Source organism: Pongo abelii, chromosome X (assembly GCF_028885655.2).
Source record: "Pongo abelii isolate AG06213 chromosome X, NHGRI_mPonAbe1-v2.0_pri, whole genome shotgun sequence".
Classification (NCBI taxonomy): Eukaryota; Metazoa; Chordata; class Mammalia; order Primates; family Hominidae; genus Pongo; species Pongo abelii.
The window spans coordinates 53118915-53145184 of NC_072008.2; the positions used below are offsets into that span (position 1 = coordinate 53118915).

Genomic DNA, 26270 nt, shown 5'->3' on the forward strand with positions numbered 1-26270 from the left:
TTTTCCATTCCTACATGTATTTATTTGGTATTGATGATGAGGAACCCCGTCAAAAATTCCTGTAAGGGAGACTACTACTCGACTGTTAGGGGTATTGCAACATTTACATACATGTAGCTTATCACATACATAAACATTTACACAAATAGTATAGCGGTGAACCACCAAGTTCTCATTCCACATTCCTTTCCCACACTGCGTTTACCTGCCCATTCTTGAAACTGGATCTCAAGGCAGCACATTGCATTTCAACAGGCCTAGTGCTGCTTCTCAGAGGCAGTCAACTCAATGGTGCAAAAGCACAGGACAGCGACAAGGCATTCACACTACACAGACATGTGATCTCTTACTGACAGCAGGAAGGGACGAGAGATGGAGATCCCGGGTGGGAAAGCAACAACATGCATCACAGGAGCCATGTGAGACGTGGCGAGGACCGCTGGTACGCAGCGTCCCTTGCCAAGGAATGCCTCACAGCCATCCAAGAATGACAGGCACGAAAGATGAGGACCTTCCTCGGGTCGGTCAAGCATCACGCTGGGAGGATTCCCACGTGTCCCGGTACACAGGTCCTGGCACTCATCCGACCGCAGCTTGCTGTTTGGTCCCCAAAATGGGCCCACACCCAGGCGCTGCCAACACGGCGGCTCCGTCTGAGTCCCTTCGGGTCTCCATCCCACGTGGGTGCACGTCTCAGTTTTCCTCTAACCACTGCTTGAGCAGCCTCTGAAACATTATTTTGCTCTCCTGCTGCCTCTCTCGCTGGCGCTTCTCCTCTGTCTCCTGTGGTTGGAGTGCCGCTTCAGGCAGAGGCCCGGGCTGGTTGGTGCCTAGGCTGAGAGTCAAGCCACTGAGGCCCTGCACCAGCGTCTCCCAGGAGGAGGGATGTGGGGCCCTGTTACTCTCCCCAGGGATCCCAGAAAGATTCGGCCTGTGGCTCTGGCAGTATCGACATTCACATCGGAATCGATTCTGACTTCTGTCACCTAACGGGGAGATTCTGGCTTCCCTCCCAACAGCATAGGGGGCCATGTGATCGCGGTGTCTCCTCCTCACATGCCGCAGGAATGCTTTCTTCCTCTGAAGGAACTCCAGCCTCTCCCACCGCCGCTCTTCCAGCGTCTTCTCCTCTCTGTACCGCTGGCGGAGCAGCCCCTCTGGGAGAGGCACGGCCTGGCTGGGGCCAGGACCGGGGCTCAGGTTACTGAGGCCCATCATCGGCTGTTCTGAGTATGAAGGCTGAGAGGGCGCTGGACCTTCCTGGGAAGTCTCTGCAGCTGTCATCGGGGAAGATTTGGAAGGCGATGCTGGATTCTGTTTCTGGAGTGGATCCATGGAGGTCTGGTCCCAGCTGGAAGCTCCGCCAGGTCCAGAAAAGGAGGTGAAGCTGGAGGTTCTCAGACACCAAGAAGGTAGCGAGGAATGTGTGCGGGCAGAACCCAGACTGCAACGCAAGGTGATAAGACAAGAAAACACAGAATTATTCATCTTACTCAACCTCTCTGTCCCTCCACTTCCTGTGTGTAGAATGGGGATTATAGAGAGACCCTGTCCTAGGCTTCTTCTGAGGATGACGTGAGATCACACATCTCACCAGCTTAGAATATTAATGTCATCTAATAAAGGATTTAGAAATGATACCGATTAATGCATCCACGTGACACGGGGTGCAAAAGGATGCGATGCAGTTCGACGATGTCAATTGCCTGCTGACATTTTCCAGCCCCTTCCCAAGCATCATTTGTAGAATAATCAATGTGTGACTCACAGGTGCTCTGCCCATGAGCGTTCATTTTCATCCAGTCACAAGGGAGACTTTTACTCAACTGTAAGCGTTTGCACCATGGGGACACACCCTTTTGTATGTTCGCCTTCCTGACCACTGGGTTTGCATCTAGTCGAAAAGGCTGCTCATGCCTATGGAAATCGTTTCCAAATTCCTAGTGTGGATAAGAATTTATTTTGCTAAACAACAGAAGCATAAACCCCCAGGAGACTTCAAACAGAAAAACACATAGATGAATTCAATTAATCCAGAAAAAAAGCTGGTTCTTTGAAGTGATCAATGAAATTGATACACCCGTGGCAGGACTGGCTGGGAAAAAAGAGGGCAAAGAAACAAGTTACCAATATCAGGAATGCAAGAAGAGATTTCACTCCAGACCCGGAAAACATAAAAGGGTCAATATGGTGAGAATACACGCAACTCTACGGATTCACATTCCACAGGTCACAGGAAATGTAGCACATACTTGAAAACCACGAGCTACAGAAACTCACACAGGATGGATTTCAAACACTGAACTGTGTGCACAGTCCTATATGTTTTAAAGAAGCTGAATTCACAGGCAGACACATTTGCAAAAAGATCTCTGGGCCAAGACAGTTTCACTGGCCAAGTCTACCAAACGTTTAATGAAGAAATATCACCAACTTACACAACTTCTTCTAGGAAACAAAGCAGAGGGAATGCGCCCCACTGATTTTATGAGGCCAGCACCACAGGGATACCAAGAAAAGGACAGACCAGTATTCTTTCCTAATACAGGCACCAAAGTATTCAACAAAACCTAGCAGTTTGAATTCAGCAATATGTGAGAAGAAGAATAAGCCACGATCAAGTGGGTTTTATAGCGGGAAGGCAAGGGTTGTTCTTCCCACACCTGAAAATCAATCAATGTAACCCACAGATTGAGAGATCAGATGAAGAACAAAAATGACAGGATCACATCAAGCTATGCAGAAAAACCATTTGATAAGATTCAAAGTCCACTGGTGATATAAAAGCTCTAGCACACTAGGAACACAAGACAACTTCCTCAACCTGAAAAAGGGTGTGTACAGTCAGACCTACAACTAACAAGCCACTTAATGGTCAACGACTGGATGCTTTCTGCCGAAGGATGCGAACCAGGCAAGGACGCCCACTCTCACCACAGCTATTCAACGTCACGCTGAGGCCTAGTCAGTGCTATAATGCCAGAAGAGTCACGGCACACGCCGGAGAAAGCAAGAAACCAAAGTACTCCTTTTCATAGGTCCTGTGATCGTCTACGTGAAACAACCAATGTATCTCCCCCAGACTCTCAGAGCTAATAAGAGCTTAGTGCTCATTAATGAGAGCTTACCAGCGATACAGGAGAGAAACTCAACACACGGAAAACAATCCTATGAGTAACCGGAAACCTAAATTTAAGAAATAATACTGTTCTACAGAAGCTACAAACACAATGAAATGGTTATGTATAAAGCTAAAATACGTGGACGGGGTCTGTATGCCCAAAACTATTAAACGGTAATGAAAAAATCAAAGAAGATTTAGTTAAATGGAGAGAAACAATGTGTTCCCATATTTAAAGACCCAAAAAAGTTAACAGTCCATTGTCCCCAACTTGATCTGTAGAATGAATGCAGTGCCTGCCAATCAGAATCCTTGAGGGACATTTGCATGCATAAACAAGCAGATTCTACAATTCACGTGGAATATCTGATGTTTCAAAAAGCAGAAGGGATTTTAGAGAGATGATGTTACCAGATTTTCAGATTTGCTCTAAAGCTGTAATAATCGAGATTGCTGGCTTACAGGGGTAGACGAGTAGATCCATGGAATAAAATAGAGTCCACGAATCCATCCATAGAAATGTGTCCAATGAGTTTTGACATGGGTGTGAGAGTGAATCCAATGGAGAAGGGATAAGCTTTTCAATACATGAGGTGGCCTATCCTTATGCAAAAAGATGCACCTCAACCTCAACCTTTACACGCAATTAAGGAAAAAGGGTTCAGAGACCTACACGCCAAAGTTCAATACTATGACTTTTGGTAGAAACCGTAGGAGGACATCTGTGTGAGGGGAGGCTAGGACATGACCTGAGATGCATGATCCACGGAAAGGAAAGATGGATGAATAGGAGTTTCGCAAAATTTAAAACTCTGGCTCTGGCCGGGCGTGGTGGCTCCTGCCTGTAATCCCAACACTTCGGGAGGCCAAGGTGGGCAGACCACTAGAGTTCAGTTTTTGGAGACCAGCCTGGCCAACATGGTGAAACCCCGTCTCTACCAAAAGATACAAAAATTAGCTGGCATGGTGGCACATACCTGTAGTCCCCAGCTACTGGGGAGGCTGAGGCAGGAGAATTGCTCAACCCAGGAGGCAGAGGCTGCAGTGAGCCGAGATAGAGCCACTGCCCTCCAGTCTGGGCGACATAGCGAGCCCCTGTCTCTAAATAAACAGAACACAACACAACACAACACAACACAACACAACACAACACAATACAACACAACACAACATAATACAACACAACTTTGGCTGTGTAAGAGCCAGTGTGTTCAGAGAATGAAAATCAAAGCTGCACCACTAGGAGGAAATGTTTGAGAATCACCGACCTGACAGATCTTATATCCAAAATACATGGCGTGTTTTCAAAACTCCACAATAAGGAAATCAACACCCCAACTAGAAAATGGGGGAAAGACTTGAATGGGAGCGCAAGAAGCCATATTTAACATCATTCAGCATTAGGGGAATGCAAATTAACACCATGGAGACTGGCAAGGCCAAGCGAGGAGAACATGTTGGGTGACTGGAACTCTCACACTTTGCAGCTGGGAGGGCGAAATAGCACAGCAACTTTGAGAAGCAGTTTGGCAGTTTCTTGTAAGTCAAACAGATGTTTACCATAGGACCCAGCCATCCCACTCCTGGGTATCTACCCTAGAGAAATGAAAACTTAGGTTCACAAAAAAGCCCGCACTGAATTGTAAAAGCAGCTCGATGCGAAACTGCCCCACACTGGACAGAGGAAAATGTCATTCAGTAGAAGGATGGCTGAACACCTGTGGTCTTCCACACAGTGAAACTGCCTTCATGAAAAAACAACAGCCTATGACAGAGGCATCTGACACTCATCCGAGATGTTCACTGGGCCAAAAGAAGGAACATCTCACAAGGCCACAAACTGTATGGTGTCATTGACATAACACTTTCCCCAAGACAAAACTAGAGGGAAGGAAACAGATCACTTTACACCAGGGATGATGGATGAAGAAGGGGTAACCGCAACGGGGCAGTTCCAGGGAGTGTCCTGGGGTGATGGGACTGTTCTGGATCCCGACTGTGGTGGTGGTGACAAGAATGGATGCCCGTGTCAAAGCTCACAGAACTGTACTCCTGAGGGAAAAAAGTCAATCTTGCTGTAGGTTAAGTGAAAAAACCCAATGGCATATTTTGCGATAAGGGTATCTCTCTGTATTGTTTTGATAAATACATCTTGGATGAGTGCAACCAAAAATTGACATTAAATGCTAAATGGAAACTTTAGATCAGCCTCCCAGGCTCTATTCTTTTCACAAACGTGGAAACCAAGAATTCACTAGTTTTCTTCAGAGGATACTGGTCCTTTGAATGTTTATTCACCAAATCGTGGCTATCAGCACACACTGGGGCAAGAAAGACAGAACCCTATCAGCAACAGTTTGAATATGTACTGAACACAAACACATATAAACACACACACACACATCCCAGAAAGAGTTCTTAACTTTTCAGAAATTGCAATCTATCTTTCCTACGAGTTAGTTCCCTGACATCCTTTGGGCCACCACTATCTGACACAAACAGTTATGTGTGAAACGTTTGGAAAATGATCTTAACCCAATTATCTCCCAGCCAATTCTCTGTGTCACAAGGACTCTCTCAGGATCTATTTCTACATGTAGAAAGCCAATTCTTAGAGAGAGAAAAGACCTTACAACCCCCACCCCCCATGTTTCTTTTGTTGTTTTGTTTGTTTGAGGCAGGGACTCGCTCTGTTACCCAGTCTGGTGTGCAGTGGCAAAATCTTGGCTCATTGAAACCTCTGCTTCCTGGGCTCAAGGGATCCTCCAGTCTCAGACGCCTGAGCAGCTTGCGCTACAGGCGTGAGCCACCATGCCCGGCTAATTTTTGTATTTTTTGTAGAGACGGAGTTTTGCCATGTTGCTTAGGCTGGTCTACAACTTCTGAGCTCCACATGATCTGCATGCCTCAGCCTCCCAGAGTGCTGGGATTATAGGCATGAGCCACTGCTCCCAGCCACAAACACTTTTATGAGAAGAAATGTGAGCCGGGTGTGGTGGCTCATGCCTGCAATCCCAGCACTTTGGGAGGCCGAGGCAGGCAGATCACCTGAGGTCAGGGGTTTGAGACCAGCCTGGCCAACAAGGCGAAACGCCATCTCTACTGAAAATACAAAAAAATTAGCTGGGTGTGGTGGCGGGCACCTGTAATCCCAGGTAATAGAGAGGTTGAGGCAGGAGAATCACTTCAACCCAGGAGGCGGAGGTTGCAGTAAGCCGAGATTGCACCACTGCACTCCAGTCTGGGCAACGGAGCAAGACTCTGTCTCAAAAAAAAAAAAAAAAGAAAAAGAAAAAAAAGAAATAGGAAGATTCTGGAGACATCAACTGACAACCGGCCCGCATAGTCATCGCTCTCTTTTCTCTCTTTCTCCCTCCAGCAATTTTGTGAAATGAAACATTTTACCGTCCTATGTGTAGGTTCATCCAGAGATTCTCAAACCACACCCATGGAGTTGCTCATGATCCCTGACAGAGCCATTAAGGACAGTGAGGCCTAGAGAAGTCCGTTGTGTGTGTGGAGGGGAGCAGCTGCAGCAATACATGTGACTTCCCTTCCTTCATCATCTCACCAATGTCATTTCTTCAACAGGCACTTGCCCCCAGGTAAAAGACCTTGTATCAAAAATCTCTGCATGAAACACCACAGCCTCAAGTTTCCTGCATCATGTCATGCAGCTACTGAAGAAAGAGAAGGACTACTGGAGACAGGAAACCCAGACAGTTTACCAGTCAGACCTTCAGCATGAGAGGTGATGCCTCTGGGTACCAATCCCTCACTGTGATGGTTTTATCGGTCAACTCGGCCAGGCTTGGTGCCTGGTCCCTTTCGGTCAAATACTACTCTAGTTGTTGCTGGGAAGATATTTGTGGACATGATTAACATTTACAATCACGCTGGGCACAGTGGCTCACGCCTGTCATCCCTGCTTCGGGAGGCTGAGGCGGGTGGATCACTTGAGGTCAGCAGTTCGAGACCAGCCTGGCCACCGGGGTGAAACCCCATCTCTACTAAAAATAAAAATTAGCCGGGTATAGTGATGGGTGCCTGTAGTTTGGGACTGCCATGGCCCTTGGCAAGACTTTCACCTCTCATTCACCCTGCATGACTCAGCTGAGATAGGACTTCTCCCAGGAAGCCTTCTCCAAGCTCCTAAAACGCCCTGTATTTCCCCTGTCCCAGCCCCAATCCCACTCAGCTGTCAACAGATGGTTATTTCTCTGTCAACCCACTAGCCCAGGAGCTGACAGAGGCCAGGGACTTTGTCTTGTTCACCCATCACAGAGCCTTGAGCCCAGTGGACATTCACAAATATCTATCAAATGAAACAAGAAGGATGTGGGGCCCGTGATAAACATCTCACTGAGTATGTCAAGTCAACCCTGCAGAATCCATATTTTCCCACGTTGCAAAGGCAGAAATTCCTGCATGGAGAGGTCAAGTAACTTCCCTCAGATCACACAACCACTCAGGGACAGAATTCCCTCCCAGGTCTCCCTGACTGCAGATGAACACACCCTTGGTGGCACTGCCTCTCTGGGTGTTCAGCCTCCCCTGACACCTAAGCGAGAAAGTAATCCTGAGGGAAGAGTTTAGACAGCAGAGTCCTAGGGGCTGACCCACATGTCCACAGCTGCCCGGGGATCGGGTGCAATGCTGCGAATCCTTACCGTCACTTCCTCCTGACCAGTTCTGCTCCCATGCCAGAAATGCTGCACCGAACACACCTCTCACACTCCCCACTCTCATTCGCTTCAATTCTCCTGTGCGGAAGGAGAAAGAGAACAGCTAAGCAAGTGAATCCAGACTACGTCCTGGAGATGAGCGCCAGGAAGAGCTTTGTGTTTCTTTTGAAACACATGCAATGCTTTTTTCAATCTTCCACAAAGATATGAGATACCCTTATAAAGTGCATTTATTTCAGTTTAAAGACACAGATTTCATTTAATAATCCCAATTATATACGGACTTTTTTCTAGAAATGGCAAAATCCTACAGCAAAATGACTAAGATCCATGCAAAGTTGCTGGGTGCTGAAAACTGTGCTCCTAGTCTCATGCCGTGTCATGGCAAAGGAATCTAACTCCTAGCCACGCAACGCCACACAGATTAAGGAAAGAGTCTGTCCTACACACAACTTGGAGATGTTCTATATTGTTGATATCTACACAGATCATCTCTATCCTACTGGGTCTGGAGTGGAGGAGATACAATTTTTAGCAGCTTTGTAACAAAAGAACAGGTAGTCAGTAAAGCCAGCAATGCCCACTTTTAAGAAAGAAAGAAGAAAATGAAGACAGCAGTGAAGCGTGGTGCTGGCATCAGGGGTCTCCCAGCAGGTGAGCACACAGAAAAGCAGCGGGAGTACAACCGGGAGTCCAGGGAGGGGAACAGGGGAGGGACCAAGAAGAGTGGCCAGAGCAGCAAGAGGGAGACAAGGAGCAAGTCCGCTCTGGCGAGAATGGAGCTTGCCTAGACTCACCCAAGGCAGTCAGGTCGCTGGGTTCACAAGGTCGATGCTGTGGGTGTAGGCCGAGTGACTGCTACACCTTTCACCTACAAAAGAAAATAACCTCACTGGCCAGGTCACATTCCTCCAGGTATTTACTGAGGGCCCACTCCATTCAGCGGTGCCTTCAGTGAATTATCCAATGCAGCCCCATCCCAAGGACGTGTCTTAATCTGAGAAATAAAATATTGTCCAAGGAGCCAGGAATGGTGGCTCACGCCTCTAATCCAAGCACTTTGGGAGGCTGAGGTGGGAGGACTGCTTCAGCCCAGGAGTTTGAGGCTAGCCTGAGCAACAGGGCGAGACCACCATCTCAACAAAAAATTTAAAAAATTAGCCAGGCATGATGCTGCACAGCTATGGTCCCAGCTACTGGGGAGGCTGAGGTGGGACGATCACTTGAACTCAGGAGGTTGAGGCCAGTGCAGTCCAACCTCGGTGACAGGTGAGACCATCCCGCAAAAGAAAACAAAACAAAAAGACAACTATGGTAGGCATGAGACGGGGGTACTTCTGACACAGAAGTCAAAACCACCATAGCCCAGGTGGCCAGGAACAGCTTCTCCCAGGGCTTGCTATGATATATATCGTCATCCCCAGTTGCAGATGATGTAACAGGATCAGAGAGGTTAAGCAACTCACTCAAGGTCACACATCTAGGGAGTGGTGGTGACCATTTCTCACTGAGGTCTGCTGAAATACAAAAGCCACTTCACCATTTGTGACACCAATCTCTCTTTATATTGTCACCCGTTTTAATTCGCATTCACAGACATATACTTACCTGTGGCTCTCCTTACCTTCATATTGTCATAAGCGGCTAAATACAGTTTAGATTTCATTTTAGCACATCAGGCCTTTCCCTTAAGGAACCTAAATTTCCCGTGCCCGGCACGATTGCCCAGCCCAGAACTGAACACTTACTCAAATTAATCTTCCAACCACACACTAAGGAAAGAAAATGGATTACTGCCACGTAGAGATTTAATTTGGGTATTGCGCGAATTCTGAACTACGATTTGAAATGTAACCACTGTCCAACCAGAAACAGTAAAAACAGTGCTTCCCTATGAAAAGTATTCACAGGACATTTTATTAAATGCCAAAGCATTCCAGGTAAGACACACTGCCCGTTTTACAGGAAGTTGTTGAGATTCTGCTCCTAAGAATACAGTAGTCCTTTCTCTCTCCACTGCTAGTGCCCTGATAAGCTCAGCCAACCAAGGCCATTCGCTTTTCCATTTGCGAGCAAACACACCAAACTACCCTCACACCCACGCACAAATCCAACGCACCCAACGGGTCAGTGAGTAGAGGGAAATGGTATTGGAGATGCAGATGGAAATCTGTGGCTACTCAGAGCACCACATTTCTGATGGCGGAGAGGGCTACCGCCCAGGGTCGCCTGTACTCCAGCAAAGTGGACGGCGGAGAGGCCCTCCTTCTCTAAACATGAGACCCTGCAGCTTGTGCGGCTACTGGACATAAATGGCCTGGACCATTCATTGCGCACGAATGCAGCAATCACACCGCCCTTTAAACGCATGTCTAGTCGTATTTCACATTACGACCGTCCCTCTGTCACACGTCGGAAAAAGGGTTTGTCGGACGGTTTGTTTCAATAGGGGCAATGTAGTCCTCCTTGAAAACCCTCCAGTCACTGTCTCCTGCTGTGCGATGGGAGAGGAGGTGGGGAGGGAGGTGATGCCAAGGACACGGTGATATCTGAACGCTCTGAACACTGATCCTAGCCCAAGTGTAGTCCCGCCGACTACCAATGCCCGCGGCATCCTTTTTCTCCGCTGAAAAAGGCCACCCCCAAGTAGGGAACGAGAACAACGCCACCCCCAGAGTGCACGACCGCCATTCCCACACCGGGGAGATATGGACGACGTGGAAAATCACCCGCTTCCTTCGAAAGCCCCACTCCCGGCCAGCCCAACCCAGGGATTCGAGTCCCAAGACACCCTGGCCTGTTCTAGGGACAGCCTCGGTCTCGGCCTCTCGCTCTGTCTCTCTGGAAGTCTCTCTCCCACCCCCCTGCTCTCAGTCTCTCCCGCGCGCTCGCTCGCTCTCCGTTTCTCTCGGGCTCTCTCACGCGCGTTCTCGCTCCGGAGCCGGTTCCCGCCGTCCAAGCGCCAACGCGGCGCCTCGTTTCCTCTACCCTGGAAACGCAGCGCCGCCCGCTCGTAATTGAAGGGTTAAGACCATCGAGAGGAGCCGCCCTCCGGCGGGCTAGAGGCGCCGCAGCGCGGAAGGGGGCGTCGGCGAGGATGTGTTCACATCACAGGGATGCGACGCCGCTGAGAAACTGAACCTTTGATTGGCTGCCGCGGACCGCCGGAGCCGGAAGACGGAGCGGTTGGGTGGCTTCTCGCGACCGACGCCGCTCGGGTGGGCTGCGAGAGGAGAAGGCGTGGAGGTCATCTCTTCCGGAGGTGCGCCGCGGCGTTCCCGTAGCGGCCCTCTCTGAAGCGTGGCTCGTGGACTGCCGAATGCTTCCGGAGGCCATGGGAAGAGACTCCCTGTAGCGGACGTGACTTCCCGGGTGAGGGATGTGGGAACTGGGCTGGAGCGTTGGGAGGTGGCTGACTTCTGTGATTGGCTGGGAGTTTTGAGTTAGGGCGCGCCGCTGAGAACCGACACGTGCTCTTTTTTTTTTTTTTTTTTTTTTTTTTTTTTACTGTTTTTGCATGAATGATAAATGCACCTTGGTAAAGACAGAAACCAAACAATCTAATACATTGAAATTATTCGGGCTACTGCCTTAGGGAGAGCACCCCAGAAGTGGAAATCCCACTGCTGGGGTAACCGGGGCGGGGCGGGGGTGTCTTTTACTTTCATAGGAAGGAGTAGACCGGTTTCAGTGGGGAGATTTATGGGGCAGGGTTTTTTTTTCTTGTAATTAGCGGAAGTCTCAGCCAGCTGAACAGGGAATGTTTCTCTCTGTGCCTAGCTACTTTTAGGAGGACAGACTTTCCGTCTAAGTCCATCATTTGTGATACCCTACCTTGTTTTAACCTGAGTGACTCTCTCCTAGCAGAGAGAGCCGGACAGACTCCATTTTAGTTCCTTCACTTGCAGCCCCCTTTATCCCCCTTAAGGGAATAACTAGTGCAAGCTGACTCCAAGCACATCCAAGAATACACCTGCTGATAAGATATTGAGGCAGGCTGTACCAGCAGCTCCTGGGAATGTGCTCGGTGGAAAGTACTTAAAAGCCCCTGCGTTTCTCTCTTAGTGATAGTTTAAGCCCCTGCACCTGGAACTGTTTATTTTTTGTAACTGCATCTATAACAAATTTTTTTTAACTTTTTGCCTATTCTGCTTCTGTAAAATTGCTTCAGCTAAACTCCCCCCTCCCCTATTTAGACCACGGTATAAAAACAAAACTAGCCCCTTCCTCAGGGCCAAGAGAATTTTGAGCGTTAGCTGCCTCTAGGTCGCCGCTAATAAAGGTCCCCTTAATTTGTCTCAAAGTGTGGCGTTTCTTTATAACTCGCTTGGTTACAACATTTGGAGGCCCCAGCGAGATTTCGCCACCGGGTGAGAGCCAGACTCATTCCAGGCTCCCCCGGACAGACAGTGGACTTACAGGGGAGGTGCCACCTAAAGACGTTCCAGGGCCCCGTAAGACCCAGTCTTCCAGAGGGGAATGGATCGACCACCGGTGTGTGCCCACAAAAATTCAACTCCTGAGTCCTCAGTTTCTGGTCACGGGAAGGTAAGTCAGATCTGACTGTTTCTGTGGGAGGCAAGTGGCTCTGACAAGGGCCCTCCCTTTTTGACTCTGCTCGCGTTCTAGGACACTGGAGGACAGAGTCATGGTTTTCTATTAGGCGCCTCTGTGCCTCTCTGGGAGGGAAGTGGCTCTGACAGGGGCCCTCCCTTGACTCTGTCCATATTCCAGGACGCTGGAGGACTGAGTCCTGGTTTCTGGCAGGGCAGCCTCTCCATTAAGACTAGTAGTCTGTCTGTCTCTGTCTCTCTCTCTGTCTCTCTCTCTGTCTGTCTCTCTCTCTCTCTCTCCCTCCCTCCCTCCCTCCCTCCCTCTCTCTCTCTCTCCCTCCCTCCCTCCCTCTCTCTCTCTCTCTCCTCTCTCTCCTCTCTCTCTCTCCCCCTCCCCCCTCTCCCCCCTCCCTCCCTCTCCCCTGCCTCCCCCCTCCCTCCCTCCCCCCTGCCTCCCCCCTCCCTCTGTCCCTCCCTCCCCCCTCCCTCCCCCCCTCCCTCCCCCTCCCTCCCCCCCTCTCCTTCCCTCCCTCCCCCCTCCCTCCTCCCTCCCCCCTCCCTCCTCCCTCCCCCCTCCCTCCCTCCCTCCCTCCCCCTCTCCCCCTCTCCCCCTCTCCCTCCCTCCCTCCCCCTCCCTCCCCCTCTCCCTCCCTCCCCCCCTCCTTCCCCCTCTCCCTCCCTCCCCCTCTCCCCTCTCGTCTCTCTCTCCTTCCCTCCCTCCTTCTTCCTCTGTCTTTCCTCCTTTTCTCGTTCAGGTCTTCTGGAGACCTCTGTTTTAGAACAAGAATAAGAAAACTGTTATAAACTCTGTGTGAATGAGTGCGTGAATGGGGAGTTCAAGGGCTTGCACTTGAATTTCCAGTTTGTAGCTCCGCAGTGAAAGCCACGGAGTTCGAGTGGGCCCTCACCTGCGGTTTTGTGGTGACCTCATAAGGCTTAAGGCAGCATCGGGCATGGCTCGATCCGAGCCAGCGGTTTATACCGACCTGCCAATGCTAAGAGGAGCCTAAGTCCCCTCAGGGGGAGCGGCTAGGTGGGCATCTGACTGATCCTATCATGGGACCCCCACCCCTTGTCTGTCTATAAAAAGAGAAAAAAAATTGTCAAACTTGTTTATATGCACTATTGTCTATTGTCTTCTTTAGTGTCTAAGTTTCATATGTCGCGTCGCCAATACTGCCCAAGGCGACTGGAAAAGAATGTCTTTAAGGTCCTCAGTACTGATTTTCTACCACAGGTGGTCAAATTCCTCATCAGTCGTTTGGGCTGGCCGTCCCAGTCCTGCCTTTTCTGTCAGAAACAAATCAGGTGTTGTTACGGGAAAGAGTGTGAGAAACATTCGCCCATTTGAAATTTCTGGCACCATAAAGGCTGCTGGCGTTTAAATTGCCACATCCCACGCCCAAGTGACTGGACCGCCTCCACATTAGATCAGTGGTGGATTCAAAATGGCCACCCTGCAAATCTCCTTGCCCACATTTTCTGTCATCCTGTAACTTTTCCCGTGCCTTTGAATAGAAGACTGCAGAGAAACCTATGCTCGTACTGCTTTACTCCGTCTGGACTCTTATTCTGTCCCCCCGTGGCTACTCTCCTACCTTAGGAAAGATCTGAGTGGCCCCTTTCCTCCTCATCCTTATCCCTTACCCTGCACATCTCGTTTTCCTGTGTCACAGCAAGTCCAGTGCCTCCAAGATTTAGCCCTGCTCTCCCTCCTAAAACCCTTGAAAGAAAGGGCTGAGTTTGAACTTTTTGCCTTTGACTCGTGGAGACACCAAAAATATTTAGGCTATAGGTCAAGGGAAAGAGGGAGGTCATCTAGGTCCAGCTGGCCAAGAAGCCCTCGGGTCGGCCTCTAGTCCTCCCTAAATCTGAAAGCTTAAGAAAACCAACTTAATGTGGCAGGAAGTGTTGGCTATAGTTGTTTTCCTGCTCCTTCTGGTTATTTCTGTTCTTCCGATACGCCAGCCCCCCAGGTTGTGAATTTCTCTGTCCATGCTGGGTTTAATATCTCTGCTCAAACCTTGTTAAACTACCTCCAAAATGGGAAACTCCTCTTCCTGGCCTTGTAAAGATTAGAGCTCTCTCCAATGTATGCTGCAGAATTTCTCTCTAGGCTTCTCAGAGGATTACAGAGTCCGCCTTAAGAAAGGCAAACTCCGTACACTGTGAAGTAGAATGGCCACAGTTTGGAACCGGGTGGCCCCCAGAAGGGTCATTTAACCCCACAGCTGTTCAGGCTGTGTGGCGGGTCATTACTGGAAGTCCCGGTCACCCCGATTAGTTTCCCTACATTGATCAATGGCTGGATTTGATCCAGAGCCCTCCTCCCTGGCTCCACTCATGCGCCATTCATGATCCCACTTCCAAGGTCCTTTTGAGCTGGTCTGCATTTTTGCCCCGACCCTCAGCTCCCTCAGCTCCTCCTGTACTGCCTCCTTATGAAGAAGAGGAAAGTTTTCCTCACCCAGTTCCGCCGCCCTATAACCCTCCTGCTCCCTCAGATTCTTCCCTTGTCTCCTCAATTACATTTCCTTTGGGCTCTCCGCCCATAGCCTCCCGATTACGGCCGAGGCAGGAGGAGGTAGCCCCCCTCCTCTGGCTGAGAGAGGCCCAAATCCCTCCGGGTGATGAGCGCTCAGCTCCCTTCTTAGTTTATGTCCCTTTTTCTACCTCTGACCTGTACAACTGGAAGGCTCACAATCCCCCCTTTTCTGAAAAGCCCCAGATTTTGACCTCACTAATGGAGTCTGTGCTCCGGACTCACCGACCAACATGGGATGACTGTAAGCAACTCCTTTTAACCCTTTTCACCTCTGAAGAGAAGGAACGTATCCGAAGGGAGGCCAGAAAGTATTACCTTACATCAGCTGGTGGGCCAGAAGAGGAAGCCCAAGACCAAATTGAGGAGGTTTTTTCCTCTACCTGGCCTAATTAGGACCCAAACTCCTCCTGTAGGAAGAGAGCTTTAGACGATTTTCACCGGTATCTCCTTGTGAGTATCAAGGGAGCCGCTCGAAAACCCATAAATTTGTCTAAGACAACTGAAGTTGTCCAGGGGCCTGATGAGTTGTCCAGGAGCGTTTTTGGAACGCCTCCAGGAGGCCTATCGGACTTACACCTCTTTTGACCCAGCAGCTCCCAAAAATAGCCGTGCTTTTAATTTGGCATTTGTGGCTCAGGCAGCCCCTGACATTAAAAGAAAATTATAAAAGCTAGAGGGATTTGCTGGAATGAACATCAGTCAACTTTTAGAGATAGCTCAAAATGTTTTTGACAACCGAGAGTTTGAAAAGCAGCAACAGGCAGCTCAGGCAGCTGAAAAGGCTGCTGACAAAGCATCCAAAAGACAGGCAAAAATCATAGTGGCTGCCATTCAGGAAGTCAAGAAGGAAAGGCCCCCATCACAGAAAAATGGTCAGGGAACCCCGGGTCCCCGCCAAAAGGGCCAGAAAGGGGAGCAGGCTCCCCTGGAAAAAAAACCAATGCGCTTATTGCAAGCAGATGGGACACTGGAAAAAGGAATGCCCATTAAGACCAGAGAAAAAACTAGAAGAGGAAAAAGTCCTCACCCTCCCTGCTGTGGAGGAATCTGATGATTGACAGGGCCAGGGCTCCTTTATACTTGGCGCCCAGGAGCCCATGGTGACCGCTACAGTTGGGGGCCAGCCTGTACGCTTCCTAATTGACACTGGGGCAGAACACTTGGTACTGCAGATGCTCCTAGGCAGTGTCTCTAATAGGAAAGTGGCTGTACAGGGGTCTACTGGAGTTATTCAGGAATATCCTGTCACCCACTCACGAGAGGTAAGTTTAGGACAGAAGAGAGTAACCCACTCGTTCCTCGTGGTCCCAGGGTGTCCTTTTCCCCTCCTAGGACGAGACCTGCTCCATGAGCTACAGGCATCTATTTCCTTCTCAGCCCAACAAGTTCACTTCATGTTAGGGGACACAATGCCCCCCACTGCTCAGCTCTGCTAACCACCCGTCTGTCAGAAGAATATCTCTTAGTTTCACCTCCACAACCGCCGGAAAATAAAACTAATCCTCTCCTACTGGACTTACAGACTCTCTTTCCGTGAATCTGGGCCAAGTCAAACCCCCGGGACTGGCTAAACACCATCCGCCAGTGGTAGAACTCCTGGCCACCACCTTGCCAGTCCAGGTAAAGCAATATCCTATGAGTCAGCGGGCTAGGGAGGGAATCAACCCTCATATTCAGCGACTGTTACAAGCTGGCATACTCGTGCCATGTCAGTCCACCTGGAATACTCCATTTTTGCTGGTCCAAAAACCCGGAACAAATGATTACCGGCCTATACAGGACTTAAGGGAAGTTAAGAGACGGACAGTCACTGTCCACCCAACTGTCCCTAAGCCTTATACTTTACTCAGCCTGTTCCCGCCAGAACAGTGTACAGTGTCCTTGATTTAAAAGATGCTTTCTTTGCTATTCCTCTGGCCCCCAAAAGCCAACCTATCTTTGCTTTTGAATGGACAGATCCTGGCTCAGGAGACACCACCCAACTGACCTGGACTCGGTTATCTCAAGGTTTTAAAAATTCCCCCACCCTTTTTAAGGAAGCCCTCCAAGAGGATCTTATACCATTTCGAGCCAGACACCCTAATTGTACTCTTCTTCAGTACGTAGACAACTTTTTATTAGCTATTGAAACTACTGACAGTTGCCTGAAACATACTAGGGACCTACTTTACCTCCTTCAGGAACTCGGGTATCGAGTTTCGGCCAAAAAGGCCCAGCTTTGTTTTCCCAGAGTCTCCTACCTAGGGTATGAGATAAACAGAGGAAAAAGGGCACTCACCAGTGCTAGTAAGGAAGCCATCCTGCGAATCCCCACTCCCACCACCAAGAAACAGGTACGTGAATTCCTGGGGGGCAGTGGGATACTGTCGTCTGTGGATATTAGGGTTCACAGAGATTACCAAGCCCCTGTACACTGCTACTGGAGGGAATGGCCCACTAGTTTGGACTGACACCGAAGAACAGGCTTTCAAAAACCTGAAAAAAGCATTAACTGAGGCCCCCACTCTAGCCCTCCCTAGTATCTCAAAACCATTTCACTTTTTTGTTCATGAAAGCCAGGGAGTTGCTAAGGGGGTGCTCATCCAGACTTTAGGACCCTGGAGATGCCCAGTAGCCTATTTGTCTAAGAGATTGGACCCTGTGGCCTCTGGATGGCCAAGTTGTCTGTGAAGCAGTAGCGGCAGGTACCTCGGCACAGAAGGCTGAATTGATCGCCCTCACTCAGGCTCTCTGATGAGGTAAGGACAAATGTATTAATATTTACACTGACAGCAGGTATGCTTTTGCTACTGTACATGTACATGAAGCCATCTATCAAGAGCATGGACTACTTAACTTCAGCAGGAAAGATTATCAAAAACGAATAAGAAATTTTAGCCCTGCTTGAAGCTGTTTGGCTTCCTCAGCAGGTGGCTGTAATTCACTGCAAAGGACATCAAAGAGAACACAGCCATTGCCGTGGTAACCAAAGCTTCTCTGTAGCCCGAGAAGCCACTCAGCTCCCAGTCATGCCCTTGGTCCTACTGCCCGCTGTGTCCTTTCCACAGCCCAACTTGCCAGATCACCCAAAATACTCCACAGAGGAAGACAAACAGGCTTCAGATCTTCAGGCTAATAAAAATCAGGAAGGTTGGTGGATTCTTCCTGATTCCAGAATCTTCATACCCCAAGCCCTCGGGAAAACTTCAATCAGGCATCTGCATTCTACCACCCATTTGGGAGGAGTAAAACTGGCCCAGCTTCTAAGGAGCCATTTCAAGATCCCTCACCTTCAGGACTTAGCTAACCAAGCAGCTCTCCAGTGTACGGCTTGTGCTCAGGTAAACGCCAAGCAAGGTCGCAAACCCAGCCCAGGCCACCATCTCCATGGAGACTCACTGGGAGAGAGGTGGGAAATTGACTTTACAGAGATAAAACCGTACCGGGCAGGGTATAAATACCTCCTGGTGCTAGTAGACACCTTTTCCGGGTGGACTGAGGCATTTGCCACCAGAAACGAAACTGCCACCACAGTAGTTAAGTTTTTACTAAATGAAATCATCCCAAGACATGGGCTGCCTGTTGCCATAAGGTCTGATAATGGGCCAGCCTTCACCTCATCCATAGCTCAGTCAGTCAGCAAGGCATTAAACATCAACTGGAAACCATTATGCCTATCAACCCCAGAGCTCTGGACGGGTAGAACGCATGAACTACACCCTAAAAAATACTCTTACAAAACTAATTCTAGAGACCAGTGAGAATTCGGTGAGGCTCCTTCCTTTAGCCCTTCTTAGAGTAAGATGCACCCCTTACCGAGCTAGGTTTTCACCTTTTGAAATTATGTATGGAAGGGCTCCGCCTATCTTGCCTAGGTTGAGAGACACCCATTTTGCAGAAATCTCTCAAGCTAATTTATTACAGTACTTGCAGTCTCTCCAATAGGTACGAGACATCATCCAGCTGCTTGTCCAGGGAGCACACCCCAATCCAGTTCCTGACCAGATGGGACCCTGCCACTCTTTCCAGCCAGGTGACCTGGTGTACGTTAAAAAGTTCCAGAAAGAAGGACTTATTCCTGCCTGGAAAAGACCTCATACTGTCATCCTCACCATGCCGACAGCTCTAAAGGTGGATGGCATTCCTGCTTGGATTCATCACTCTCGCATCAAAAAGGCCAGCAAGGCCCAGCAAGAAACATGGGTCCCCAAGCATGGGACAGGCCCCTTAAAACTGTGTCTAAGTCGCGTGAAGCCATCAAATTAATTCTTTTTATTTACCTCTTTTGTTTGTTTCTGCCTATTATGCCCTCTGCTCCATCCTACTCTTTTCTCCTTTCACGACAGGACATGTGTTGGTAAACACTACTTGGAAGGCAGGAACCTCCAAATAAGTCTCTTTTGCAGTCGATTTATGTGCTTTATTCCCAGAGCCTGCCCTTACCCATGAAGAGCAACACAATCTGCCAAGCAGGAAACAGTGACCTGGCTGCAGGATTCAGACACACAGGAAGCTGGACTGGATGTGGGAGCTCTAAAGGTGCAGAAAAAGGACTCCAGAGTGTTTTTACCTGTGTCCTGGAAATCACCCTAATTCTAGTTGTCGAGATTCCTATCAGTTTTTCTGCCCTCACTGGTCATGTGTAACACTGGCCACTTACTCTGGAGGATCAACCCAGTCCTCAACCCTCTCCATAACTCACACTCCCCATCCTAGACCGTGTACTATAGAAAATTGCAACCCTCTTACTATAACTGTCCGTAACCCTAATTCGGCTCAATGGTATTATGGCATGTCATGGGGATTAAGGCTTTATATCTCAGGATTTGATGTTGGAACTATGTTCACCATTCAGAAAAAGGTCCTGGTCCCGTGGAGCCCTCCTAAGCCAATCGGACCTCTAACTGATTTAGGTGACCCTATGTTCCAAAAACATCCAGACAAGGTCAATTTAACTGTCCCACCACTCCTGGTTTCTAAATCTCAACTACAACAACAACATCTCCAACCCAGCCTGATGTCCATTCTAGATGGAGTGCATCACCTCCTTAATCTTACCCAGTCTAAACTAGCCCGAGATGGTTGGTTGTGCCTAAAAGCCAAACCCCCATATTATGTTGGTTTAGGAGTAGAGGCCATTTTCAAGGTTAACTCTCTTTCTTGTCATACACAACCCCATGCCCTTACACTAGGAGATGTGTCAGAGAACGCCTCCTGTCTAATTAGCAACGGGTATAACTTATCTGCGTCTCCCTTTCAGGCCACCTGTAATCAATCTCTACTTACTTCCTTAAACGCCTCAGTTTCCTACGAGGCACCTAACAATACCTGGTTGGCTTGTACTTCAGGCCTCACTCGCTGCATCAATGGGACTGAACCTGGACCTCTCCTGTGTGTGTGTGTTCATGTACTCCCCCAGGTCTATGTGTACAACGGGCCAGAAGGGCAACTTCTTATTGCTCCCCCTGAATTGCATTCCAGGTTTCCCTGAGCTGCCCCGCTCCTAGTACCCCTCCTTGCCAGCCTTAGCATAGCTGGGTCAGCAGCCATTGGCATGGCTGCCCTAGTTCAGGGAGAAACTGGACTAATGTCCCTGTCTCAGCAAGTAGATGCCGATTTAAGCAATCTCCAGTCAGCCATAAATATGCTACATACCCAGTAGAGTCTCTAGCTGAAGTAGTTCTTCAAAATCGCCGAGGCTTAGATCTATTATTTCTCCCCCAAGGAGGGTTATGTGCAGACCTAGGAGAGAGTTGCTGTTTCTATGCCAATCAGTCTGGAGTCATAAAAGATACTCTCCAAAGAGTTCGAGAAAATCTAGATAGACGCCAACAAGAACAAGAAGGTAACACCCCCTGGTAGCAAAACATGTTCAACTAGAATCCATGGCTAACTAATTACTGGATTGGCAGGACCCCTTCTCCTCCTCTTGTTAAGTTTAATCTTCAGGCCTTGTATATTAAATTGGTTCCTTAACTTTGTAAAGCAGCGCATAGCTTCTGTCAAACTTATGTATCTCAGAACCCAGTAAAACCCCCTTGCTATAACTGAAGAATCAATGATTTGATTCCCCAAAACATGAGTGAGGAATGTGATACCCTACCTTGTTTTAACCTGAGTGGCTCTCTCTGCTAGGAGAAAGAAACTAAAACGGACAGACTCCATTTTAGTTTCTTCACTTGCAGCCCCCTTTATCCCCCTTAAGGGAATAACTAGTACAAGCTGACTCCAAGCACATCCAAGAATACACCTGCTGGTAAGATATTGAGGCAGGCTGTACCAGCAGCTCCTGGGAATGTGCTCGGTGGAAGGTGCCTAAAAGCCCCTGCATTTATCTCTTAATGATAGTTTAAGCCCCTACACCTGGAACTGTTTATTTTTTGTAACTGCTTCTATAACCAATTAATTTTTTTAACTTTTTGCCTATTCTGCTTCTGTAAAATTGCTTCAGCTAAACTCCCCCCTCCCCTATTTAGACCACGGTATAAAAACAAAATGAGCCCCTTCCTCACGGCCAAGAGAATTTTGAGCGTTAGCTGCCTCTAGGTCGCCGGCTAATAAAGGTCTCCTTAATTTGTCTCAAAGTGTGGCGTTTCTCTATAACTCGCTTGGTTATAACACATTCATGAGACAAAAGAACAAGGACTGGTGGGGTCTGCCATCTGGGAGTCATGGCACAGAGTGGACAGACAGCATCCCTTATCTAAGTCTCATGGAGAATAATTGGTCCTGTGTGGTCAGTGACTTCCCAGAACACGAAAGTGTACAGAGATTTCTTTACTGTGGCGTATTTCAGGAGTCAAGTGACATGCAACAATGTCTGTCCTAGCAGATACATGGATAGTAGATTCCTTTTTAACCCTGGAAGAAGCCGCCTCGTGAACAGCAGTTTATGAAGGAAGGAAACATGAACCGTTATCCCAGAATATTATCATTTCATTTTACAAATGAAGTAACTGAGCCACAAAGAGGTTAAGTAACCTCCCCAAAGTCATACAAGAAATAAATGGTGGAGTCTCGATTTAAATCCAGGTATCTGTGACTTCATCCCCTTCGTGCTGCACAGCCATACACTGTCATTTCCAAATCCACACATGTGGCTCGATTCTCTGAATCTACAGATTTCTTCCGCCAACTGACAACTCCACAGGCCCGTTGCACTCACCTCCTCCCATCCAGCATCCTGGGCAGTGGGAGATGGCTTCCCAGAGAAGAGAGTGTTAGAGATCCTGGGTCCCAAATGCCCTACCCAGCCCCTGGAGGGAGAGGTGGGCTTCAAGAGGAAGATTAGAAGATTTAAAGAGAGAGTTTATTTGTCTGAGGGACAGGCTGATGGGCTATTACAGCCCACACATGATAATAAACACCTGTTACTTTGAATTTAAGTATTTATTTGTTTAGTATTGGCAATACATGCCGAATGGTGGTGATACCCAAAGCAGACAGGTAAAATCAAGCCACTGTATGGGCAAGTCGAGACATTCCCATTTTACTTGGGAAGACCTGACAAGAAAATACCACTCTGCAGTATAAAAGGAGAACCTTCTCCTAGACTCACAAATGAAACTAATTAGTTATTTTTTCTAATTATTCTTATTCTATTACAGATGAGGCACGGTAAGCACAGGGGGGTTAGGTCAGCTCTGCGAAGTCATTCAAGTCATAAGTCGTTGAGTCCCATAGCAAGAACTACTCAGCATGTCCCAAAGTGAACCCACCCATCCCCACTCTCGGCATGCCTGCCCCTCCTCCTGTGCTGCCTGACTCAGTGATGCACCACCCTCTACCCAGCAGCTTGGGCCAAAGATCTTGAAAGCCATCCTTCATTGCTGCCTCTTACCACCCCCACAGTTGACTGAGCCTGGCCAGTTAGACCTCCCAAGTTTTTCTAAGTGAGACCTTGACACTGACTCCTCTCCATCACCACAGGAAGTTCCCTAGTCCAGTCACCCTCATCTCCCTCCTTGATGACCACCAACAATTCATAGCTCATCTTGCTGCCAGTCTTGACCCCTTCCCACGCATTCGCTGTCCCAGTGAGTGGAGCACCTTTCTTAACTGCTAATCTGGTCATGTCAAACCTTTACAAATTCTACTAGGGCTGCCTGCTGCCCTTAGGATAAAGTCCAGCCTCCTGGATTAAGGATATCAGGCCCCAGCTACTACCAGGCCTCTCTCTCTCTCTAGTGTGCATGCTCACTCTCTCACTGTCTCTCTCTTGTGTCTGCCGCCTCACACCCGCCCTTCCCTCTGTCTGGCCTGCACTTGCTCCATCAACTGCTGCCTGATTCCTCCTTACCTTCAGCTCTCAAGTGAAGGAGAGCAAGTTATACTTTACCTAAGGAGCACATAATCAAAAGGCACGCTTAGTGGGTTTGATATTTTTACTCAATAGCACATGATGGGGATTCATGAAAATTCCCCCAATGGGCCAACCAGTTGGAATGTCACCTGAGAGTAGGGTTTTTGGGAAAAGTTTACTTGCAAAGAATAGGATGGAGGAAAGTAACTGAGGAAGGTGACAGGTTCATTTGCCTAACTATAGCAATTATTTCACTGTGTGTGTGTGTATAACAACATGTTTTATGCCTTAAATATATACAATAAAAACATAAATAATAATGAAGATACACAACATAGATCTCTCCTTCATTCCTATAGACTCATCATGTGTGAACATGGAGTTTGGAATTGTGGCCCCAGGTTCAGTACCATGAAGTGATGTGGGCTGAGGACCTGCCTCACAGCTGGTTCTTCCTGCCATAGAGTGAACTGTGAGGCTTAGCTTCATTCACTACAGCCTGTTATTTCAGCTCCTAGCATTGCACACCTGAATATGAATGGAAGTGTCTGCTTTGGACATATGGACAATAAAAAAGATGGAAATGGCCCTGGTCCTGCCACCATCAGCCCAAGCCCAAACCCTGGCTGGAGGGTAGACTGGACTCCCACTGTCCTGGCACGCTGGCCTCCACATTGATGTGCCTCTAACATGGCACAGTGTGAATGGCTCTCCCTGGAGCCTGGTTGTTGATGACCTACTGTGTGCTACTCATGTACAGTGTTGATTTCCCAAAGACCCAGAGAGGTAAGTATCAAACTCCCATCTACAGATAAGGAACCAAGCTGAAAGAGGTCAGGGCACTGAGGCAGAAAAGGCTGGATCTGGGACTCACACGCGGGTTCTGTCAGACTCCAAAGCCAGGCCTCTTTAAACTCACGACAACGTACTTTGCTTATGCTCCCCATGCTGAGCTGCAGATATTATTCCGTGATAGGACAGTCAGCTTGGTCCTAACACGACGTCCCCCTGTGAGATCCAGGCCCCTGGCAGGGCAAAGCCACCCTGAAAAGTTCTAACACAGTCCACAGGAGCTGCCCTGGCGTCCCTTGCCTCACAGCTACCAGTCGAGTTTAGCTTCTGCGCCTCCACCAGGAGGCGCTTTGCCCTATCACAGAGACACTTGCAATCCACCCCCGCCCTAAATTACATCTCCATCAGCCTCACTTTATTTAACAGATAAGAAGAATCTAGAGGCAAACAGAGCAGAGGCAGCGTTAGCGGCTGCAACACAGCTGTGGAGTTGATCAGACTCCAAATGCGGTGTGGAAATCAACAGACTGAGAATGGGAATCTGGTTCCTCCTGTTCTTCGGCTCTCTGGACTGTAAGCTGTGCAGAATCAAAATGCCTGCCACACAAACCTTCCCTCTTCTGAAGAGTCTGCCCTGACCCAACCCTTGCGCACACACATCCCTCAGGGGAGGGGAGGGTGGTCTCCTGTGTGCTCCTAGGGGACCGTGGGTTGAATTCTGCCATGGCTCTCCTTACCCCGCAGTGTGGGGGTCATCTGCCAGCAAGGATACAGCTAAAACCTCCCCCTGTCCCCAGAGTGTCCAGTCGGCACTCAGAACAAGTTTATTCAGTTAATAAAGGAATTTCACCCAGGGTACTTGGTCAGAAATGGCTATGATTATAGCACCTCTGTCTGCATTAGAAATGCTCCAGGAGAATCGAGTGAACAGAGGACATCTGTGCAATGAGATTCTCTTCCCCTGGAGTCAGGGAGGAGGGTTGTAACTTTCCTCTCTTCCCTAATTCCAGAATTCCTAATAAAAGAGGCTACAAAATTATTTATTTTATTTATTTATTTATTTATTTATTTATTTATTTATTTGAGACAGAGACTCACTCTGTCACCCAGGCTGGAGTGCAGTGGCACAATCTCAGCTCACTGCAACCTCCACCTCCTGGGTTCAAACGATTCTCCTGCTCAGCCACCCAAGTAGCTGGGATTACAGGCATGCGCCACTGCACCTGGGAAATTTTTTTGTATTTTTTGTAGAGACAGCGTTTCACCATGTTAGTCAGGCTGTTCTCGAACTCCTGACCTCAAGTGATCTGCCTGCCTCACCCTCCCAAACTGCTGGGATTGCAGGCGTGAGCCACCGCATCCTGCCAGAATTTTTAAATATGTCTCAGCCAGTATGTTACTCCATCAGGCTCAGTTGTGGCCTCCCAGTGGGACTGCAGTGATGGGTTCACCAAACTGTCCGAGTACCCCATGGCAAGTGCACGTGGGCCTCCCCCAGGGTCTGCAGGGAAGGAGGACTGTTGACTGGGTTCAAGCCTCCTAATCGAGTATGTGGTTCTGTCGCCAAAACACAGATGTCCACGGCAACAAGGACATGACCACCCAGATTACCACGTCAAGTCCAGGTGGGCTGTGTCAGCCCCTTTGCCTGTCCTAGCTCATTGCCCAAGCCATCCTGGTTCTGACTGCTCCTGCCCGGGTCCCTCCTTTGCCTGAACTCTGCAGGCTGCACAGACATGTTTTTGGCATCTGTGGCCCTTCGTTGTCCCTTTCTGTGTCACTGGCAGAGCAGAAGCTTACCTGGCCCAACAGGATCCCGTCCCTGTCACGGTGGCACCTCCAGCCTTCTGTTCAGCTTCCTGCTGGTGCGCTGGTGTCCTTGTGGCGTCTGTGCCGTGTCGGATCGACTCAGCCTCTGACTTTTTTCCAACTGTTCCCTCTGTCTGGAAGGCCTTCACCACAGATATCTACTTGACTGACTCCTCCCCCTTCACATCTTTGTCAAATTGTCACCTTCTCAACCCAGCCTACCCTGGTCACTCTGTGTCATAATTAACCTACAGCTAACCCAGTTCCTCCTCCTATTCCCAGTCCCTGTACCGTGATCTGTATATTTTTTCTTTTTAACACAGCCCCCATCATCTTTGTAAACTAAAAATAAAATTCTAAGCCCCACTCCCCAACCATCTGAATGGACCCTTCCTCTCGGCCAAGGCTATTCCAAAGTTAGCCTGAAAAAGTACTTCAGGCCATGATGGGAAGGGTGGGTCAGACATGTGTCGTTACACCCTTC

General features: G+C 48.8%; 1 protein-coding gene and 1 long non-coding RNA gene across 8 annotated transcripts; one reads left to right on the plus strand and one right to left on the minus strand.

The window, feature by feature from the left end:
* Positions 1-25796, minus strand: LOC112128537 (protein FAM156A/FAM156B). 7 transcript variants are annotated; one of them, XM_054544576.1, is made up of 4 exons: positions 25778-25796; positions 8604-8677; positions 7792-7884; positions 1-1444 (listed from the first exon to the last, which is right to left on the minus strand). In XM_054544576.1, the coding sequence occupies exon 4, from the start codon at positions 1333-1335 to the stop codon at positions 694-696; it is 642 nt and encodes a 213-aa protein (XP_054400551.1). In that variant the 5' UTR covers positions 1336-1444; positions 7792-7884; positions 8604-8677; positions 25778-25796; the 3' UTR covers positions 1-693. The 7 variants fall into 7 exon arrangements, with proteins under 7 accessions (XP_054400551.1, XP_054400552.1, XP_024096303.1 ...); XM_054544577.1 differs by lacking the exon at positions 25778-25796 and adding an exon at positions 10948-10966; XM_024240535.2 differs by lacking the exon at positions 25778-25796 and adding an exon at positions 10729-10894.
* Positions 10914-22435, plus strand: LOC129052937 (uncharacterized). Its single transcript, XR_008518072.1, has 3 exons — positions 10914-11178; positions 12111-12354; positions 18817-22435. It is a non-coding gene; the product is annotated as an uncharacterized LOC129052937 (long non-coding RNA).
* Positions 25797-26270: the final 474 nt, after the last annotated feature.

Bases quoted from the DNA above. Each gene is read 5' to 3' on its own strand.
- LOC112128537 (XM_054544576.1), bottom strand. From the start codon at position 1,335: ATGGATCCACTCCAGAAACAGAATCCAGCATCGCCTTCCAAATCTTCC.